The sequence below is a fragment of the Peromyscus leucopus genome, chromosome 9 (genome assembly GCF_004664715.2).
Source record: "Peromyscus leucopus breed LL Stock chromosome 9, UCI_PerLeu_2.1, whole genome shotgun sequence".
NCBI classification, from domain to species: domain Eukaryota; kingdom Metazoa; phylum Chordata; class Mammalia; order Rodentia; family Cricetidae; genus Peromyscus; species Peromyscus leucopus.
In genome coordinates, this window is record NC_051070.1 from 62,684,503 (window position 1) to 62,702,291 (window position 17,789).

General features: G+C 46.9%; 1 protein-coding gene across 1 annotated transcript; it reads right to left on the reverse strand.

The window, feature by feature from the left end:
* Positions 1–1,405: 1,405 nt before the first annotated feature.
* LOC114693827 (complement C1q and tumor necrosis factor-related protein 9) lies at positions 1,406–14,595 on the reverse strand. The gene is made up of 4 exons (XM_028870363.2): positions 14,489–14,595; positions 9,551–9,737; positions 5,668–5,730; positions 1,406–2,379 (listed from the first exon to the last, which is right to left on the reverse strand). The coding sequence occupies exons 1-4, from the start codon at positions 14,591–14,593 to the stop codon at positions 1,607–1,609; spliced, it is 1,128 nt and encodes a 375-aa protein (XP_028726196.2). The 5' UTR covers positions 14,594–14,595; the 3' UTR covers positions 1,406–1,606.
* Positions 14,596–17,789: the final 3,194 nt, after the last annotated feature.

The following is a 17,789-nucleotide window of genomic DNA, read 5'->3' on the forward strand; positions in this document are numbered from 1 at the left end:
TTTCAAGCCAAGGGACACCAGGGGCTGCTAGAAGCTGGAAGTGGCAGGAAAGGATCATCTTTCAGTGACTTGGTCTCAATCTTGCTGACTCATGGACATTGAACTTCTGTTTCCAGAACTGTGACAGGGTACATTCTGATGTCTTAAGCCACCCACCTTGGTTATGAAAGTCCTAGAAAGCTAATATAGATTCATTCCAACTGTTCCTTGAGTTGTGTGGCATAAACACCTAAGTTAGAAAGTAAAGTATCCATAATTGTATTGAGTAGCCTCCTGGGGTGTCTCACTGACACCAGCTTAAAGCAGCTAGTCATGAAATGGAATAAATATGTTTTTTGCAGTGCTGAAAATGGAACCCATGCATACTAATACAAATGTTATCCCCACTCAGCCATAATCCCATCTCATTTTTCTTTACTTTCTCCTAATATCAGAAATCATAATATGGCCTTCAGAGCAGGAAAGTGACACAAGAACTCCTCTAGAACCCTTCCCACCACAAACACACAGGCAAAGGATGCCTCGGGTGAGGGAATGGTGATGTGTTAAAGACATTGTTACAAGCAGGCTGGGGACAGGGCTCTGTGGCAGGGCACTTGTCTAGCATGCACAAACCCTGGGTTCTAAGCTGGGTGTGGTGGTGCACATCTCTAATACCAGCACTCATGAGGCAGAGGCAGGGGCAGGCAGATCTCTGAGTTCAAGGCCAGCCTGGTCTGCAGAGCAAGTTCCAGGACATCTGGGCCTACATAGAGAGACCCTGTCTTGAAAAAAAACAGAGAGAGAGATTGAGATCCTAAGTTACATACAACTGTACCAATGCATTATGATAAAAATATCCCTTACATTATTGTGGTGGTTTGAAGGAGACTTGCCCCCTTAGGCTCATATGTCTGAATGCCTAATCCCCAGTTGGTGGAACTGTTTGGGAAGGATCAAGAGATGTGGCCTTGTTGGAGGGAGCATGTCACTGGGAGTGGGCTTTGAGATTTCAAAAACTCATTCCAGGTCCAGTCAGTCTCTCTCTCCCCTCTCTTTCTCTCTGTCTGCTTAATAGTGTTTATTTATTATCTGGGTCAGTTGGGAGCAATTGGAATCAATGACTTAATCCTTTGTAAAATTCTATTAAAGGTTTCTATAAAGGATCCTTCATTCCTTTCTCCATGTGATGCTTTTTTTGCTATTCAATAAGACAAAGAGCAAAGCCCTCTGCTGGGGACGGGGACAGATACAGGGACAGATTCACAAGACAGCCTTCAGGCAGACACAGATTCAGACTCATACAACAGACAGACAGGAAGACCCATAAAACATGAAGTAGAGAATTCAAATCTGCACTCGCTCTTGGTTAAATGACACCAAGGGGAAGTGCTTTGATTTTTCACCTTAATGAGACACTGATGCATTGTTGGTGTCTCTGAGTTTATTATTAATGTGTTCAAATGGCTGGATTCGTAGGACTAGCTTCCCACCGCTACATTTTGGAATTGATGCAATAATTGGAGGAATGGACACAATCGCACCCCACCTTCACTGAGCTAGGTCTGTGGGCACCATGTCCACCATTGAGAGCCTTCCATGAGGCCCAGGTGCAGAGTCCTTTGTGTCAAGAGCTGCTGAACAGAAGGAAGCCGGTGAACGTGGTATCGTCATCCTCATCTGCAAACAAGCCATTAAACCTCTCGCCTCCCATCACCTGCATCCACACCTCGTCCCCGAGCTTCAGCTCCAGCACAATGCCACCAGAGGCCTGGTCCTCAGAGCTCATATAACCATCCTTGGTGTGCAGGACTTTTACCCCATTTTTGACCAAAGAGACCTGCACGTTCCTGGAAAAAACAGTGATGTGGTAGGTGAAGTAATAGACACCAGCCACATGGCAGGTGAATTTCCCCGTCGCTACATTGTAATGGTTCAGTTCATTGTACAGGATCTTATCGAATTTGATGGGTGCATCAGGAGGCGGGAACTTGCTGATCACCGTGAGCCCCACAGTGAAGGCACTCTTGGGCAAGATGGGAGCCTCACCGACCTTCCCTTTCTCTCCTCGATCGCCTTTCCAGCCTCTTATTCCTCTGACTCCTGGCTCCCCCTGGGGGCCCATGGGTCCGGCTTCACCTCTAGGACCTGGTTTGCCAATGGGGCCCACTGGGCCAGGTAAGCCCTTGGGGCCCAAAGGACCAGTACTGCCCATTAGTCCTTCTGGACCAGTGGGGCCCACATCGCCTTTATCTCCCTTCTGCCCCTGAGGGCCAGTCTCTCCTGGCAGCCCTTGCTCTCCTGTAGGACCAATGGAGCCCTTTGGGCCATGCTTCCCTGGAGATCCTCTGGAGCCTGGATCGCCTTTGATGCCTTTTGCTTCAACTCTTCCATCTGCTCCTGGATAGAGGAAGATAACGAAGACAGGGTTTAGGAATCCCTCATGCATAATGTTGGAGTTTCTATCACTGAGCATTTAATTGAGACAAAGTAGGGTGTAGGTTCGCAATCTGCTCAGAGTCTGAAAATTCACAAACTCCCAAATTGCATGCAGGGAAATGCACATGTAAGCACACACACAAACCCTCTTTTTTTTAAAGGGTCTCACGTAGCCCAGGATGGCTTCAGACTCACTATAGCCAAGGATGGCGGGATGATCTTAAACTTCTATTTTTTTTTTTTCCCGAGACAGGGTTTCTCTGCGTAGCTTTGCGCCTTTCCTGGAACTCACTTGGTAGCCCAGGCTGGCCTCCAACTCACAGAGATCCACCTGGCTCTACCTCCCAAGTGCTGGGATTAAAAGCTTGCGCCACCACCGCCTGGCAATCTTAAACTTCTAATCCTCTTGCCTATAGTTCCTGAGTTCTGGGACTATAGCTGTATTTGATCACTCCCAGGTTATGCAGTGCCGGGAAGAGAACCCGGGGCTCCGTGCGGGCTAAGTAAGCACTCTACCAACTGAGCCACATCTCCAGCCTCCAAAAGTATTCTTTAGTCAGTACCAGGGCTCGTATGAGTAATGACAACTGTACCACCAAAGTATCCCATGATGACCCAGAAACAAGGCCATCCTTGGGAGAAGGACACATCGAAGGAAAACATGACAAGGAGCAGATCAATCCAGGATGAGGAGTAACAGGGCCTCAGTCCTAGGCAAGTGACAGCCCCTCAAGGAGTGGACCTGAAATCAGATCTTCACTGTGGCCCACATGCCTGCCAACTGTCCAGTCCTTTCCACCCCAGCTTTCCTCAGTCTACATGAACACTCCACACTGTTCACCTCTTCTGCCTCGATTGGGAGGCAATGGTGCTTAGGAGCAAAGAGCCCGGGCTTCCCTCAGAGTATGACCTAGCCTTTCTCCAACCCCAGCACACGCAGATGGTGAGCCCCATCACATTTTTCCCCTCATCTATAGAGCTGGAACAGTAATGCTACCTAATTTATAGAACTCTTCTATTTTCATAAAAAGCCTTAGATTAATGCCCAGAATGAGTTCATGTATTTGACATTACAGTCATCTCTCTCCCCATGGGTTACTCACCACCCTTCAGATTACAATTCATTCTGGGAAAGTGCCAGCCACTGAGCTATCCCTCCAGCCCAGGGCCCTACTTAAGTGCCACTTTATCCCTGAAGTAGGGCGACATGCACTGAGTGGAGCAGAATCTTCCTCCTTGGCGCTCATCCACTAAGCCAGGGGCCAACACACTGTGGCCTGCTGCCTGAATCTGCCCTCTGACCTGATTTTGCATAGCCCGTAAGCTAAGACTAGTTTATGTGTTAAAATGAGCACAGCTAACATCCCATCATGGTGTGGTGGCCACACGCCCTCCAACTCAGCTACTCAGGGGGCTGACAAGGAGGACAGATCTATAGAGGAAGGCCCAGGCCCGCCTCAGTGACTCCATGATACTCTGTCTCAAACTCAAAAGTTACAATAGAGAGGTGTTGAGAAGAAATAACTATTGAAATCTTAGCCCAAATTGGGACATCTCTGTCATCTCCTTCATGACTTGGAGAACATCGTGAACAAGGGCGTGGAGAGAATGTAGGAGCCAGAAGAAGGAGTGCAGAATATTCTAGAACACTGAATTCCAGGCATGATATGGTTGCTGTACTCTTGAACTTACTGCAGCTGTGGTTACCTGCACATGATAAGGCCCTCAACACTCTGCCGTGGAAGAGAAAGGAGCTCCTGAGACCCCCACACTTCCCCGAGGATTTACATGCAGTCAATGTGTGATGTGGAGGGAGATACATTCTCTTCAGTGGTTAGCTGTTAGTAAGGGTCACCTGCTCCTACAAGCATACTCTCGCCCATACACCTATAAACACTCTAATGAAACTCACTGGGTCACACATACAAGAAAAGAGGAAAGAGAGGAGAAGAGAAACATCAGCAGAAGAATGGGACTGGCCAAGAAAGGGTAACAGGATGAATGTGATTGAAACATTATGCACAAGTATGAAATTGTCACAGTAGACTCCATTATCTAAAATTAACATATGTCAATGCATGTTTTTAAAAAGAAGGCTGTGGCACAGTATTTGCTTAGCATGCATGAATTTCAGGGTTTAATCCCCTGTACTGGGGTTGGGGAAAAAGTAAGACTCTATACTATGCAAAAAGTATATAAAACAAAAATATTGGTCTTTCAGTCACAGCTCCCCCAGAACATGGCAACACTTGTTTGTGGCTGCCTTTTGGTGCATGGGCAGAGCCCAGGGCACACAAAGCTGAAACAAATTTTCATTTGGACCTTCCAGGAAGAGTTTGCTTATCTACGCATTCACCTATATCTCTTGAAGAGAGAGAATGTTGGTGGCTGTGACTAATCTTATCAATTTGACTACATCTAGAATCAACTAAAACCCAAACATCTGGGCACACCTGTGACTAATTTTTCTTTATCTTCCTTCCTTCCTTCGTTCCTTCCTTCCTTCCTTCCTCCCTCCCTTCCTTCCTTCCTTCCTTTCTTGTTTGTTTTTTGAGACAGGGTTACTCTGTGTGGCCTTGGCTATGGAACTCACTCTGTAGACCAGGCTGGCCTCAAACTCACAGAGAAATGCCTACTTCTGCCTCCTGGGTGCTGGGATCAAAGGTATTCACCACCATACCCAGTGAAGGATTTCCTTAATTGGATCATTTGAGGTGGGAAGACCTGCTCTAAATTTGGGCCACGCCTTCTGTCTTGAAGCCCATGAAAGGACGTGACAGATGGAAGCTTTTGCTTTTTGCCTGCTTGTCCTTGTCCTAACTGGCAAATCTAGATATCCTGTTGCTGGGCCATTCCTTTGCTGGTATTAAAATCTACCTTTTCATGATTCCAACATAGACTGAAGACCAGCAGCTCTTTAGGAATTCCCCAGGACTCTAGAACCAGATTGGGACTGCTGAAACATCCAGGTTCTCAAATGAACAACTAACAGTTTCTTGGCCTTCCCATTGGGAGACAGCCATTGTTGGACTACCCAGACCACAACTTCTAATCCCCCCAACCCCCACCCCATGTATGTATGTGTGTGTTTATATTTATAACCAATCATTCTACTAGTTCTGTTCCTGTAAAGAACCTTGACTAATACAGTGGCTCATCCTGGGAGCCCCAGACAGGTCAGTTCACAGCAGTGTCGAACAGCATTGTGTTAGAGCACTGTGGATGGGTCAATGCAAAGCCAGCGCTGACCTGGTTCTCCTTTCTCCCCACGAATTCCATCCTTCCCTGGGCCACCGGGATGTCCTGGTTCTCCTAGGTGAAAGGGAAGAAAGCAGACAAGAGCTGAGATTCCAATTCCAATTTCCTGGCTCTGAGTCTCTAGGGGTGATTGATATGGAAAGTCTTAGGGTGCCCCAGCCAGCCTCTTTTCCCATCAGTGCAGGTGGAGGTAGCAGCTATTAGTGAGTATCCAGGGGGTTGAGTCATGTAGAATGAGCAGGTTATGAAATGCATCGGTGACTTCCCGAGCACCCGGCGGTGGGGTGCCCAAGGAGTACGAGGCAAGGCAAACTAACACACTGAGGACCAAGCTGTAAGTTTGTCTCTGGATGAGGACTTGGAAGTGATCTGAATGTGGGAGGTGATAGGCATATCTCTCATTCTGATCCTTTTCCACCAGTCATTCAGAAAGTGGAATGGAAGTCTCATCAGATTCCATGGAACATCAGGGACCTCCACGATATGACTGTTGGGAAGGAAAGGCATTGTAGACAAGAGGCAAAAGCCACCACACAAGCTGTGGGGGGACACTGGGCTCTGCTAGTCATACACTAGTCCTAAGTCTGGGAGCAGGTCACCAAGCAATGGCCAGACTATGGTGACAGAAGAGCTCGCAAGGCCACAGTTTTCTCCAGGTTCTGTCTCACTCAAGTCAGTCAGGACCCCAAAACTTCAACCCTACCATTCTGGTTGTGGGGTGACCAGCAGCTGGGACAGCCTTCAGCTCTCAGGACTGGAGAATGACACAGGTTGATTTGCATCCATCATAATGCCTGGTGTTACCACAAGAAATCCCAGGGTCCCATTGAACCACCAAGTGGGAGGTATCTCCAAACCAGCCTCCTCTCCAGTATCACCCACTCCTTCTCAGCACCACCCCGGAAGCCTGAGCCTCCCTCCCCAAACTTCTTTCTCCCTGCTTAGTTCCCAGGTCTTGTGTTCTGTAGCACTATCTCAAAGCTTTCATGACCATACAGGTCAGAGCATGAACATCTACTAGAACAACTGTGGAGGTATGTCATGGACATTGTGCTAACTGTGTGTTGATTATATAAAATACACAGAGCATCCTCAGAGGACCAGGTAAAGAAGCAGCAGATTTTCCTGACGAGCAGTACAGGTTAACGTCATTCTCCTAAGAAAAAGCACATTTTGTGTGTGTGTGTGTGTGTGTGTGTGTGTATGTGTGTGTATACAACTGAAAGGAAAAAATAGAGAATAGATGCTTTGATTTGTTTTTGTTTGTTTTGGAGACAGGATCTATTATGTAGCTCTGCCTGTCCTGGAACTCAATATATAGACCAGGCTGGCCTTGAACTCACACAGATCCATCTGCTTCTGCCTCTTGAGTGCTAGGATTAAAGGCATGTGCCACCATACTTGACCCAGAAAACATGTGCCTTTAAGGAATCTGTTTTGACAGAGCTGGGGAGGTAGCTCAATGGCAAAGAGAAAGAATGAGGACCTGAGTTCAAATCCCTAGCACCCATGTAAAAAGCCAAGTATGGCTGTCTGAACTTGGAAGGAGGACTGGAGACATGGGCGGGGGAGACACAACAGGGTGATCCTGAGGATCTGCTAGTCAGACAGCCTGGTCAACATGGCAACATGGCAAAAGACCCTGCCCCCTGTAAAGCTGAGCAGAATAGAAGATACCTGACAATGATGTGTGTATACACACACACACACACACACACACACACACACACACACACACACACTCACACATACTACAGAGAGAGGGAGAAAGGAAGAAACATTGGTAGATTGATTGATTGACTGATTGATTGGTTGGTTTTGAGCTGGGCACAGTGGTACATGCCTATAATCCCAGCACTCAAGAGGTAAAGGCAGAAACCAGGTGGTGGTGGCACATGCCTTTGATCTCAGCACTCAGGAGGCATAGCCAGGCAGATCTCTGTGAGTTCAAGGCCAGACTGGTCTATAGAGTGAGATCCAGGACAGGCACCAAAACTATACACAGAGAAACCCTGTCTCGAAACAAAACAAAACAACACAACAACAAAAAAGAGGTAGAGGCAGGAGGATGAAGAGTTCAAGTTCATCCTTGAGTACACAGCAACTTTGAGGCCAACCTGGAATACATGAGACACTGCCAATAAAAAAGAAGAGTTGGGCTGGAGAGGTTGCTCAGTGGTTAGAGCACTGGCTGTGCATCCAGGAAACCCAGGTTTGATTCCCTGTCCCAGATGACTCAATGTCCTCTCCTGGCCTCTGTGGGCACTACATATACATGGTGCCTAGACACAAATGCAGACAAAACATCCATATACATAAAAAAATTAAATGCCTAAAAAACAAAAAGCCTTTTTAAAGGGGAAGATCACACCAAGAAAGATGGAGAAAGATTGGCAAAGGAAGAGGTAAACAAATTTGGCATTACATGTATGAGAGTATTACTCTTGATTTATCTAGTAATCATCTCTCCTCTTCATGTGTACAAAATGTCCACTAATAAACATTAAAACTTCATATATTCAAAAATAAACACAGATCCAGACATGGTGGTACATGTCTATGGTCACAGAACTGGGGAAGCTAGATGTGACACTCTCATCGGTCACCTTGCAGCCATCTCAGTTATTAGAATGGCTGTTGCAGACTCAAAATGCAATGGCTACAAAACTCTAAATGTACTTAATAAAATTCCCTAAATGTAAGATCACTGATGCTGGTAACTTTATTATAGGAAAGTGTAAAACTTAATCTATTTTTATTATTAATGACTATTTATTCCGTACCTAGTTTAGACATTAAACTTTATCATAGGTCATGTATGTATGGGGGGAAACACGATATCAACAGGATTCTGTTGTAGAATATTATTTTAAGATGTGCTACATTTGTTTATACTGTGGAATATTTATTTTTTCAGATTTCTTTATTATTATGTATACAGAAGAGGGTGCCAGATCTCATTACAGATGGCTGTGAGCCACCATGTGGCTGCTGGGAATTGAACTCAGCACCTCTGGAAGAGCAGTTGGTGCTCTTAACCTCTGAGCCATCTATCTCTCCAGCCCAGAATATTTATTTTAAGGATGCAAAGATGTGTTGCATTCTTTTATGTTGCATTTGTTTAACTCTGTGAAGCTGTGTTATTTTGCCTGTCTAAAACACCTGATGGTCTAATAAACAGCTGAACAGCCAATAGCAAGGCAGGAGAAAGAATTGGTGGGGCTGGCAGGCAGAGAGAATAAATAGAAGGAGAAATCTGGAGGAGAGAGAAGAAAGAGTAAGAGAATAAGGAGAGGAGGATGCTAGTGAAAGTAAGATATACAGAAGTAAGAAAAGGAAAAAGCCCAGAGGCAAAAGGTAGATGGGATAATTTAAAGTTAAGAAAAGCTGGGAAGAAAGCCAAGCTAAGGCTGAGTGTTTATAATTAAGAATAATCCTCTGTGTGTGATCTATTTGAGGCAGGCCCCCCAAAAGAGCAAAAGCAACCAACAACAGAATTATGTGTTTTCTATGGCCTTAGGCATCCACCATTGGCCTTCACCCTGTGGATGGGTGTTGCTACTATACTTAGCCATCAGATTGCTCCATTGGCCTCATGATACTATTGACCCAGCACACCCATAGTATCCTACTCAAATGCCCTATGGTTGCAGAAACACTTGCTAACAGTCATCTCCAGTGGATGAGAAGCCTGTGAGGACAGGGTGCTATTGGCTTTGTCCCACACTCCATTCAGAATATTGACATGGCAGAGCCTGTCTTTGAGAAGTGCCTGCAGGACACATTGGTGGGTGAGGGCTCAGTGGGCAAGTGGATCAGGACACCAGTGGCAAGTGAGTGGCCGAGGCAGTAAGAAGCCACAAATGTCAAGTACCTGTGTCTCCTTTGTCACCCTTGGAACCATCTCGTCCATCTCTTCCCGGTAGGCCATTGTGACCTGGATTCCCAGGGATGCCAGAGTGCCCCTGCCGGCAGGTGTCCTGGGAGTACACACTGCTTGCACATGTGCCCATAACCAACAGGAGCCACCAAATCCTCATGGTCAGACGACGGGGATTGGACTGAAAGAGGGAAACAGAAACTGAAAGATGCGTGGTCGCTGGGTGTAGGTATAGTTGCTGGTCATGGACACAGCCTCTCATCTCTGCAGTGGGACCGGCCTTGGTCTTTGGGCATGGACACAGTTGCTGGGGAGTGACCCGGCCTTTTCTCTCTGCACTGACAAAGGCTTGAACATGATCTTATGTGTTCGATATTCAGAGCAGGGAAAACAGAAACCAGGCAGTTGATCAAACTGTCACCAAGCCTGCACAGTGGCACATGCCTGTAATCCTAGCACTAGGTCAGCCTGGGCTATATAGTGAGACTCTACTGTTGAGAGAGAGAGACGGGGGGAGGCACATTGTCCTCAGGTGGTAACACACACTCAAGACCACTTTTAATGGTCAATAAATGTGGAAGCCAAGTTGGGAGGTCCGGAGGTCCGGAGAGTCTTTTATTTATTGTTTCAATTTGAGCAAGCCACTTTTTTTTTTTTAGCTAGAGCAAAATGTTTTCTTATCTCATGGAGCAGATATAAAGACCAAATTTGACCATAATATACATGGAAAGGCACACTAAAAATAATAAGACCCACATAGAATTACCATCTGAGCCAGCAATTCTATTCCTGGGAATAGAGCCAAACAAAAACAGAACAACAAAAAACAGAGAGACTTGAACAAGCCCTGTGCTATGGAATAATTAATCCCTTTGTACACTGTGAAGATTTGTCACTGTGATTGATTTAATAAACAAGCTGACTGGCCAGTATCTGAACAGAGTAAGGTTAGGTGGGAAAGCCAAACTGAGAACGCTGGGCAAGAGAAGGGCAGAGTCAGGAGTCACCAGCAGAGAGACGGAGAGAAGCAAGAATGGCATGCCATACTGAGAAAAGGTACCAAGCCATGTGGCAGAGGGTAGATAAGGAAATATGGGTTAATTTAAAGTGTAAGAGTTACTAGTAACAAGCCTGAGCTATTGGCTGAGCATTTATAATTAATATTAAGCCTCTGTGTTTATTTGGGAGCTGCCAGCAGGACAGAAACTCCCGCCTACAGCTTTGTTCCTGGCAGCAATGTCCACAGAGGCCACAAGGGAGAGCAGCCCATGTGGCCATTAGTGGATGAGTGGTTATAGAATATATATATAGTATGTATATATATGTATATATGTATATATATGTATGTATGTATATATGTAAGTATATAAATACAGTGGAATGCCATTTGGCCCTCAGAAAGTCAGGAAATCCCGAACTCATGCTACATCATGGATGAACCTTGAGGATATCAGGCAATGACAAAATCTGGGACTGAAAGATTGATCTGTGTGAGTCTTATTTAAAGTATGCAAAGTGGTCCAACCCATGGAGAAAGCAATACAGCCCGTGCCAGGAGCTGAAGGGGTGTGGGTGCTGTTCAGTGAAAGATGAAACTTCTCCAGATATATGTTGGTGAAGGTTGCAGGATGATGTGAACATACTTATTGCTACTCAGTCATACACTTAAGATGGCTCAAACTGGTAAGTTTGAATTTATATATGTATTTTATCACAATAAAAGACAAGAAAACATTAAAGCCGAGGATGTGACTCAATTGTAGAAAGGCTGCCTCGCACACACGGGGCCCTGAGTTCTATCCCAGTACCGTACACATATAACAGAAATTATGTGGCATTAACAGCAATGTACCAAACATCTACCTTTGGACTGTGGCTTCAGCTCAGTGTTAGAATATGAGTCCTTGGTTTTAACCCCCAGCTCAACACAAAGAGACACTTGAGCCTGCTGTGGTAGGGCATTCCTGAGCATACAGCAGGTTGAGGCACAGGCCTGTGCACACACCACCAGAGTTTGGAAGAAGCACATTCCCAACTCCTTTGCTCTGAGGACACTGGCCCTTTTCCTTGGGTTCTTGCCTGTTCCTATTTGTTTCTGTTTGTAATCTGCCTTCAGCCTCAGGTTGGGGCTGAGATCTGGGGGAGAGGGGAAGATGGATTGGCAGGTTGTTCCCCACGACAGGATCGGCATGCAAGCTCCCACAGGGGCTTGAGTTCTTGAGATGTAGATGAGTGGGATTCCAGATCAAAGTGAGGAACCCTGTGAGTGTGCAAAGTGTCACACCACCTCTCCCCCAGGACCTGCCTGGCAGGGGTTCGGGTCATGGAACTCAAAGGCTCATCTGACTGTATTTTCAGCATTCTATGAAGAGTATAGAGGAGCAGATTGAGCAGTAATGGTCGAAGGCAAGGGCTATGTGGTGGCAGCTCTTTGAAGATTTAAGGAACAAAACAAAACAGCATAAAAGAACACATAGTTTAATGCAACCCATCAGACCCCAGATCCTTATGTACCATCCACAGCAACGTAGATGTTCATAAACCTTTGTAAAGGGAAAAAAACAGGGTGTCTATCTCTTTGATCCAGGAGTGCTATTTCTAAAATTATTCATAATAAAGCAAGATCTGTGTGCCAAAGGTAACTACGGCATTATCTGTTAAGGTGGGAGAGGACACATTACGTAATGCCTAACAATAGATGTAGGGCATGGGACAAAACACTGTAAGAGTTATAAAGGTTGGTGACCTATGTAAAACATGCTTAGAGGCCGAAGGGTGACAAGTTCACGATCAACTGGCATATGGATGAGATTCTGTCTCAAAAGACCCACCCAAACATAAAGGACTAAAGTGGGAGCTGGAGAGAGAGCTCGGCAGTTAAGTTCTCTTGCTGAGGCCTGGAGTTCGGCTCCCAGCACCCACAGTGGGTAGCTCACAATTGCTTATAACTTCAGCTCCAGGGGATCTGAGTCCTCTTTCAGGCCTCTGAGGGTATCCACACAACACGCACATGTACTACACAAGCATACACAAAAATAAAATAGAGGTTTAAAATTTTTTAAAGTGACTTTTAGAAAGACTAAAATATCAGGCACATTATGAAGATATTGATGTATGTACATTATCAAATACTAGAAGTAAATATATGCAAATAACCAAACATGTTAATGTTTAGACTGATGTGGTAAGAGGCTTTCCCGTGGAAAACATCTTTGTAGTGTTAGTTACACATTTGTAGCTATTTTATTTATTATTTTCAATTGTGTGTGTGCATGTACAGGTACATGAGTGCACACACATGAATGTAAAGACCCTTGGAGGTCAGAGCATCAGATACCCAAGGAGCTGGCGTTACAGGCCACCAGATGTGGGTGCTGAGAACTATTTGCAGTGCTCCTAACCTCTACCCATCTTCCCAGCCCCCTTGTATCTAGACGCTGGCAACCAAAAACTGGGTCGTTCTCTAGTGGAAGCTGCTGAGCATTACGGGATACAAGAAGTGTTTTTGGAAGAGGAAATCCAGCTGTTTCCCTCTCAGTCACAAACTCACTCCACTTCAGGAAGCTGAGTTTCCTTGGAGCCAAATCCCTGAGTTTTCTATAGCGGCTTCTGCTGCTGAACTTAGAAGTGACTGGAGATTCTAAGTTGACTCCTCTGTGTTTTACCAGCATTCCCCCTCACTTCCCAGCCTCTATAAAAAGCCACCTGGTGCCAGGCGGTGGTGGTGCATGCCTTTAATCCCAGCACTCAGGAGGCAGAGGCAGGCGGATCTCTGAGTTCGAGGACAGCCTGGTCTACAGAGTGACTTCCAGGACAGGCACCAAAACTACACAGAGAAACCCTGTCTCGAAAAACCAAAAAAAAAAAAAAAAGCCATCTGGCAGGGTGGAGAGACGGCTCAATGATTAAGAGCTTGGTCTTGCAGAGAACCTGGGTTAAATCCTCAGCACCTACATGACTGCTCACAACCATCTAAACTCGGGTTCCAAGGGGGTACAGAGAGACAGTGCTGGCATAACACCCATGCACACATTTTTTAAAAAAAGTCACTTTTGGTGCCTCTTCTGATTAATTTTCTCTAATTCATAGTCAAGAGTAAGCAGATTCCCAAACATTTCAGATGCCTTATGACCCCTCAAACACTTCAAAGTCCTTACAAAGCCCCAAACACTAACATTTAACAGAAATCAGAGAACATCCTTATTTTTTCCAGACAGGATATTTCTATGCCACTCAGGCCAGCTTAGAATTCATGGTCCTTCTGCCTCAGCATCCCAAATGCCGGGAAGGCAGGTGTGCTGCACCAGGCCAGCTTGGATAAAACATGAGAGATGACATCATGACATCCCTCCACACCAAGCCGGCTTTATTTATTTCTCCCATATATTCAATACAATGTCACAGTATGTGTCTTTTCCTCAACACATATTGAGGGTTTTTTTTATAGACCATATAAATTAGTATAGACATAACTATTAAAAACAGACTCATTAAAACATGTGTCTGATAATCTGACTGCATTTCTAGAAAGGCCCGTTATTCTTGTGATTTATCCTGTTGGTTTTTTTTTTTTGTCTTCTCCCAATCCAGTATTGCAGAATTCTAGCAAATGCTTTTCTCTCTTGTTTAGAGCCACACCACCCCCCGAGCCACACCATCCCCCGTGTGGTGTGTGTGTGTGTGTGTGTGTGTGTGTGTGTGTGTGTGTGTGAGAGAGAGAGAGAGAGAGAGAGAGAGAGGGAGACTGTAGCCCAGGCTGGCTCACTCCCTAGCCTTCTGTGTCAGCCTCTCCAGTGTGACATTACAAGTATGAGCCACCACACTTGCTTCCCTCTGTTCTTACCAAGAGCTTTATAAGACACCTGGCTACCTCAGAACCCAGATGCCTTCAGCTGAAGATGAAAAAAAAAAAATCCTTTCCAGCGCTCTTACCTGGACCCTGGAGTTGCAGGCTGGACAGGGACACGGTGCGAATAGGGAACCCCCACAGTGTAAATAAAACCCTGCCTTCCTGCCATAGAACTCCCCAGTGCACATAACCTCAAAATAGCAGGAAGGGGAGGGACAGGGGGAGGCACAAGAAGCCTTGGACGAGCTTCAAAAGCCACAGCAGCACTGGGGGTGGGTAGCATCTCTTTGGAGCACCCCTGGGTGTGTGGAAAACTTGTCCCTTTCTTCTGTCCTCTGAAATCAAAACGAGGGGACTCCAGGAGTGCCAGCAGGTGGAGTGTGGGAGAAGGGACCCTCACAGCAGACTTCTTTCCTTAATGTGAACAGCTTTCTCGCTGGCCTTGAGTCCATCGTATCCTGGGGTCACAGGTACAAAATAACAAAGATGACTGCGACAGTAACTGGATGGGCCACAGACCATTAGGATTGCTCTTGTTTACTTGGAGCTTTCAAATGATTAGTTACTGTTGCCTGTGACTTTCACCAAGGGCAAAACCAAATTCAAGGGCAACCTACCATTCAGTTAACCCTCCCAATGGCTGGCATTCATATCTCTGCAGGGCACTTTGGACAGTCAGAAGGAAAAGGCCTACAGTTGTGCTTTTGGGGTGAGTGTGTTCGGGAGGTAGCTCTGAGCCCTCGTGACTTCTCAGGCTCTGGATAAGGCCCGACACTCCCAGTGACTCCGCTCAGTCCCTTTAAATATACCACACTGTAAAATAAAGTTATTTTCTTCCGGCTGGGTATTTAGCTCAGCGGTAGACCACTCGCCTAGCAAACACAAGGCCCTGGGTTCAGTCCTCAGTTAAAAAAAAAAAGCTGGCAGTAAGCATGCACACCTTTAATCCAGCACTCAGGAGGCAGAGGCAGGCAGATCTCTGTTGAGTTTGGGGCCAGCCTGGGCTACAGAGGAAGTTCCATGTAGATAGAAACTGAAGGAGTCTAGAAGCTAGCATGGATTTTGATGTGTAACCACAGGCATATGCCAAAGGAAGTGGCCCTCTCTGGCAAGCAGAAACCCCTTTCATGAGTTCCTGAGGAAAACTGCTCCCGTTATAGCCCAGAGCCCAGCCTGAGCTGAGCAAACACTGCTTTGGGGGGAATTGAGGTTCCCTTTGGACCTGACAATTGCTCTTCTCTTTCAGGAAATCCAAGTTTCAGCTTTCGGTGCCTCCGATGCTGCAAGTTACCATAACCCAACCAGATCCTTCCAACATCTGTGTAGTTAGTTTAGACCAGGCACAGAGCAGATAGAGGACTGTGTCCATCCCTTCACCCACCTTCACCCACCTCCAGCCCACCGAGGAGCACGCTGCAGCTCTGCCATGGGTTGCGTCTTGCAATCATTTCCCTTCAGCTTTCTCCTGAGAAATGTCAAAACATTCATGCAAAAGCACAAGTTTCCAGAGCATAAAAGGACTATATTCTGTTCTGAGATGGGCAGGAGTCTTAGTGGCCAGCTGGGGACGGGGTATGCAGACACTGGGAAGCTTCACCCTAGCACAGCTAACCATGGCCCACATACCCTCACCAGCACAGCAGGCAGCCCCAGCAGAGTACCCAGGAGGAGGAGGGATTGGATTCGGCAGCATCCATTAAGCTAGGTAGCATCCACTGAGCTAGGTCTGGCCTCTTTAGGCCTGACTGCTACAACCAGGACCCCAAGTGCCTTCATGTGTAGCTAGTGCAACTGGTTGCTAGAGGTATCTCTGTGGCCACTCAGCTGCAGGCTGCCTAGGCCCCTCTGCTCCCCTAGCCCTAGCGGGAATCGGGTTTGACAGGGTGCCTGGCCCACTGTTTACACCACTCTCTCTTCTGCCTGTGGGTGATACCCCTACTCATTCTTTGCATAAGGAGGGGACTTGGTCACCAGTGTCCCTCCCCTCTCCCACGACCTGCTGGGATCCCTGTGAAGCCCGCTAGGCTGTCTCCCAGGGCATTCCTCTGCTTCTGATTTAAGATTTCTCTTCTCACTGCAACCTATGTAGGCAATACGGGCTACAGCTGGCCTTGAGTTATTTGGCCACATTAGGGAATGCCACATGCCACCAGTGCCACACAGGGTCTGGGTCATCTGTTAACATCCAGCTCCACAGAGACCTCATGGTCCCTGTCTAACCCAGCAGAGGCACTGTGTCTATCCACAGAATCCTGCAGGGGCCTTGGGCCTCCGCAAAGTCCTTAGGAGTCCAGTCGTGGCCTGGACGTTTGTCAGGGACAGGACGCCATTCTAGGAGCTGTCGTGCGCGTACCTCACATCTCTGCTGCTACTGATGCCAGGTGAATGTCGTCGTCGCATTTCTATATGGCTCTCCGGCCACACATCCCTCTGTAGGGACACGGTCTCCTGTGCATACAGCAGACAGCTAATACATGCTTGTTCCCCCGCCCCCACACCAACTCTTCTAGAATAAAGTACCGCTGCCTCCCACTTAGGCTCCCTTCTATGTATGGTACCACCCTTGGTCACCCCCAGTTGGCACTGCCACCCTTTCACCCAGTGGAGCCCATGGAGAGGTGAGCAAGGGTAAGAGGGGACAGGACAGTAAACAACAGAAAGCAGGAGGCAGCCTTGGCAACCCAGAGGAACCCTTTTCTGATTAGTCACAGCAAACAATGGGCTGTTTACTGGGATTTTCGGAGTTTGCTAATGAGAGGAGGAAATTCTTATTCACCCCACACCCTGGGTGAGGGAGGCCAAGGCTACAGGCTCACCTCCCAGTGAAGGGTCTTGCCAGCAGCTCTGGCCACCCAGAGGCGTAGAGACCTGGTCACCCACATTCCACCATTCATGGAAAACAACAGATTTGGCCTTCCAGGGCTGGGCTGTCACTCAGTGGCAGAGTGCCTGCTTTACCTTGAGGGAGGGAGTGGAGCAATTCCCAGTCAGAGCTCCGAACCCACAAAAGGGAACTGTCACTTGCCCTCTCTGGCTCCTATATCACTTTAATGGCTTTGGAAGTCCGGGGGGCCCCTCCCTCTGCTCCCCTCAGAGCTTTTCTCTAAAACCTGCCCCGTGACCCATCAGGAAGGAGTCTTTAGAAGAAGCACCAAAGACAGAGCTATAAAGGATCTGTAAGCTCCAGCATCTGCTGCCTTTGAAGAATTTTTTCTTGAGCTGGTCTCATATTGCTTAGGTTGTTGACCTTGAACTCCTCATCATAGCCAGGGAAAACCTCCTGCCTCCAAGTGCTGGGATTACAGCACCCTGTTTCACACCCTGTTTTATACAGTGCTGAGAACCAAACGCAGGGCTCTGTGCACGCCCCAGCCCTGCCTCTGT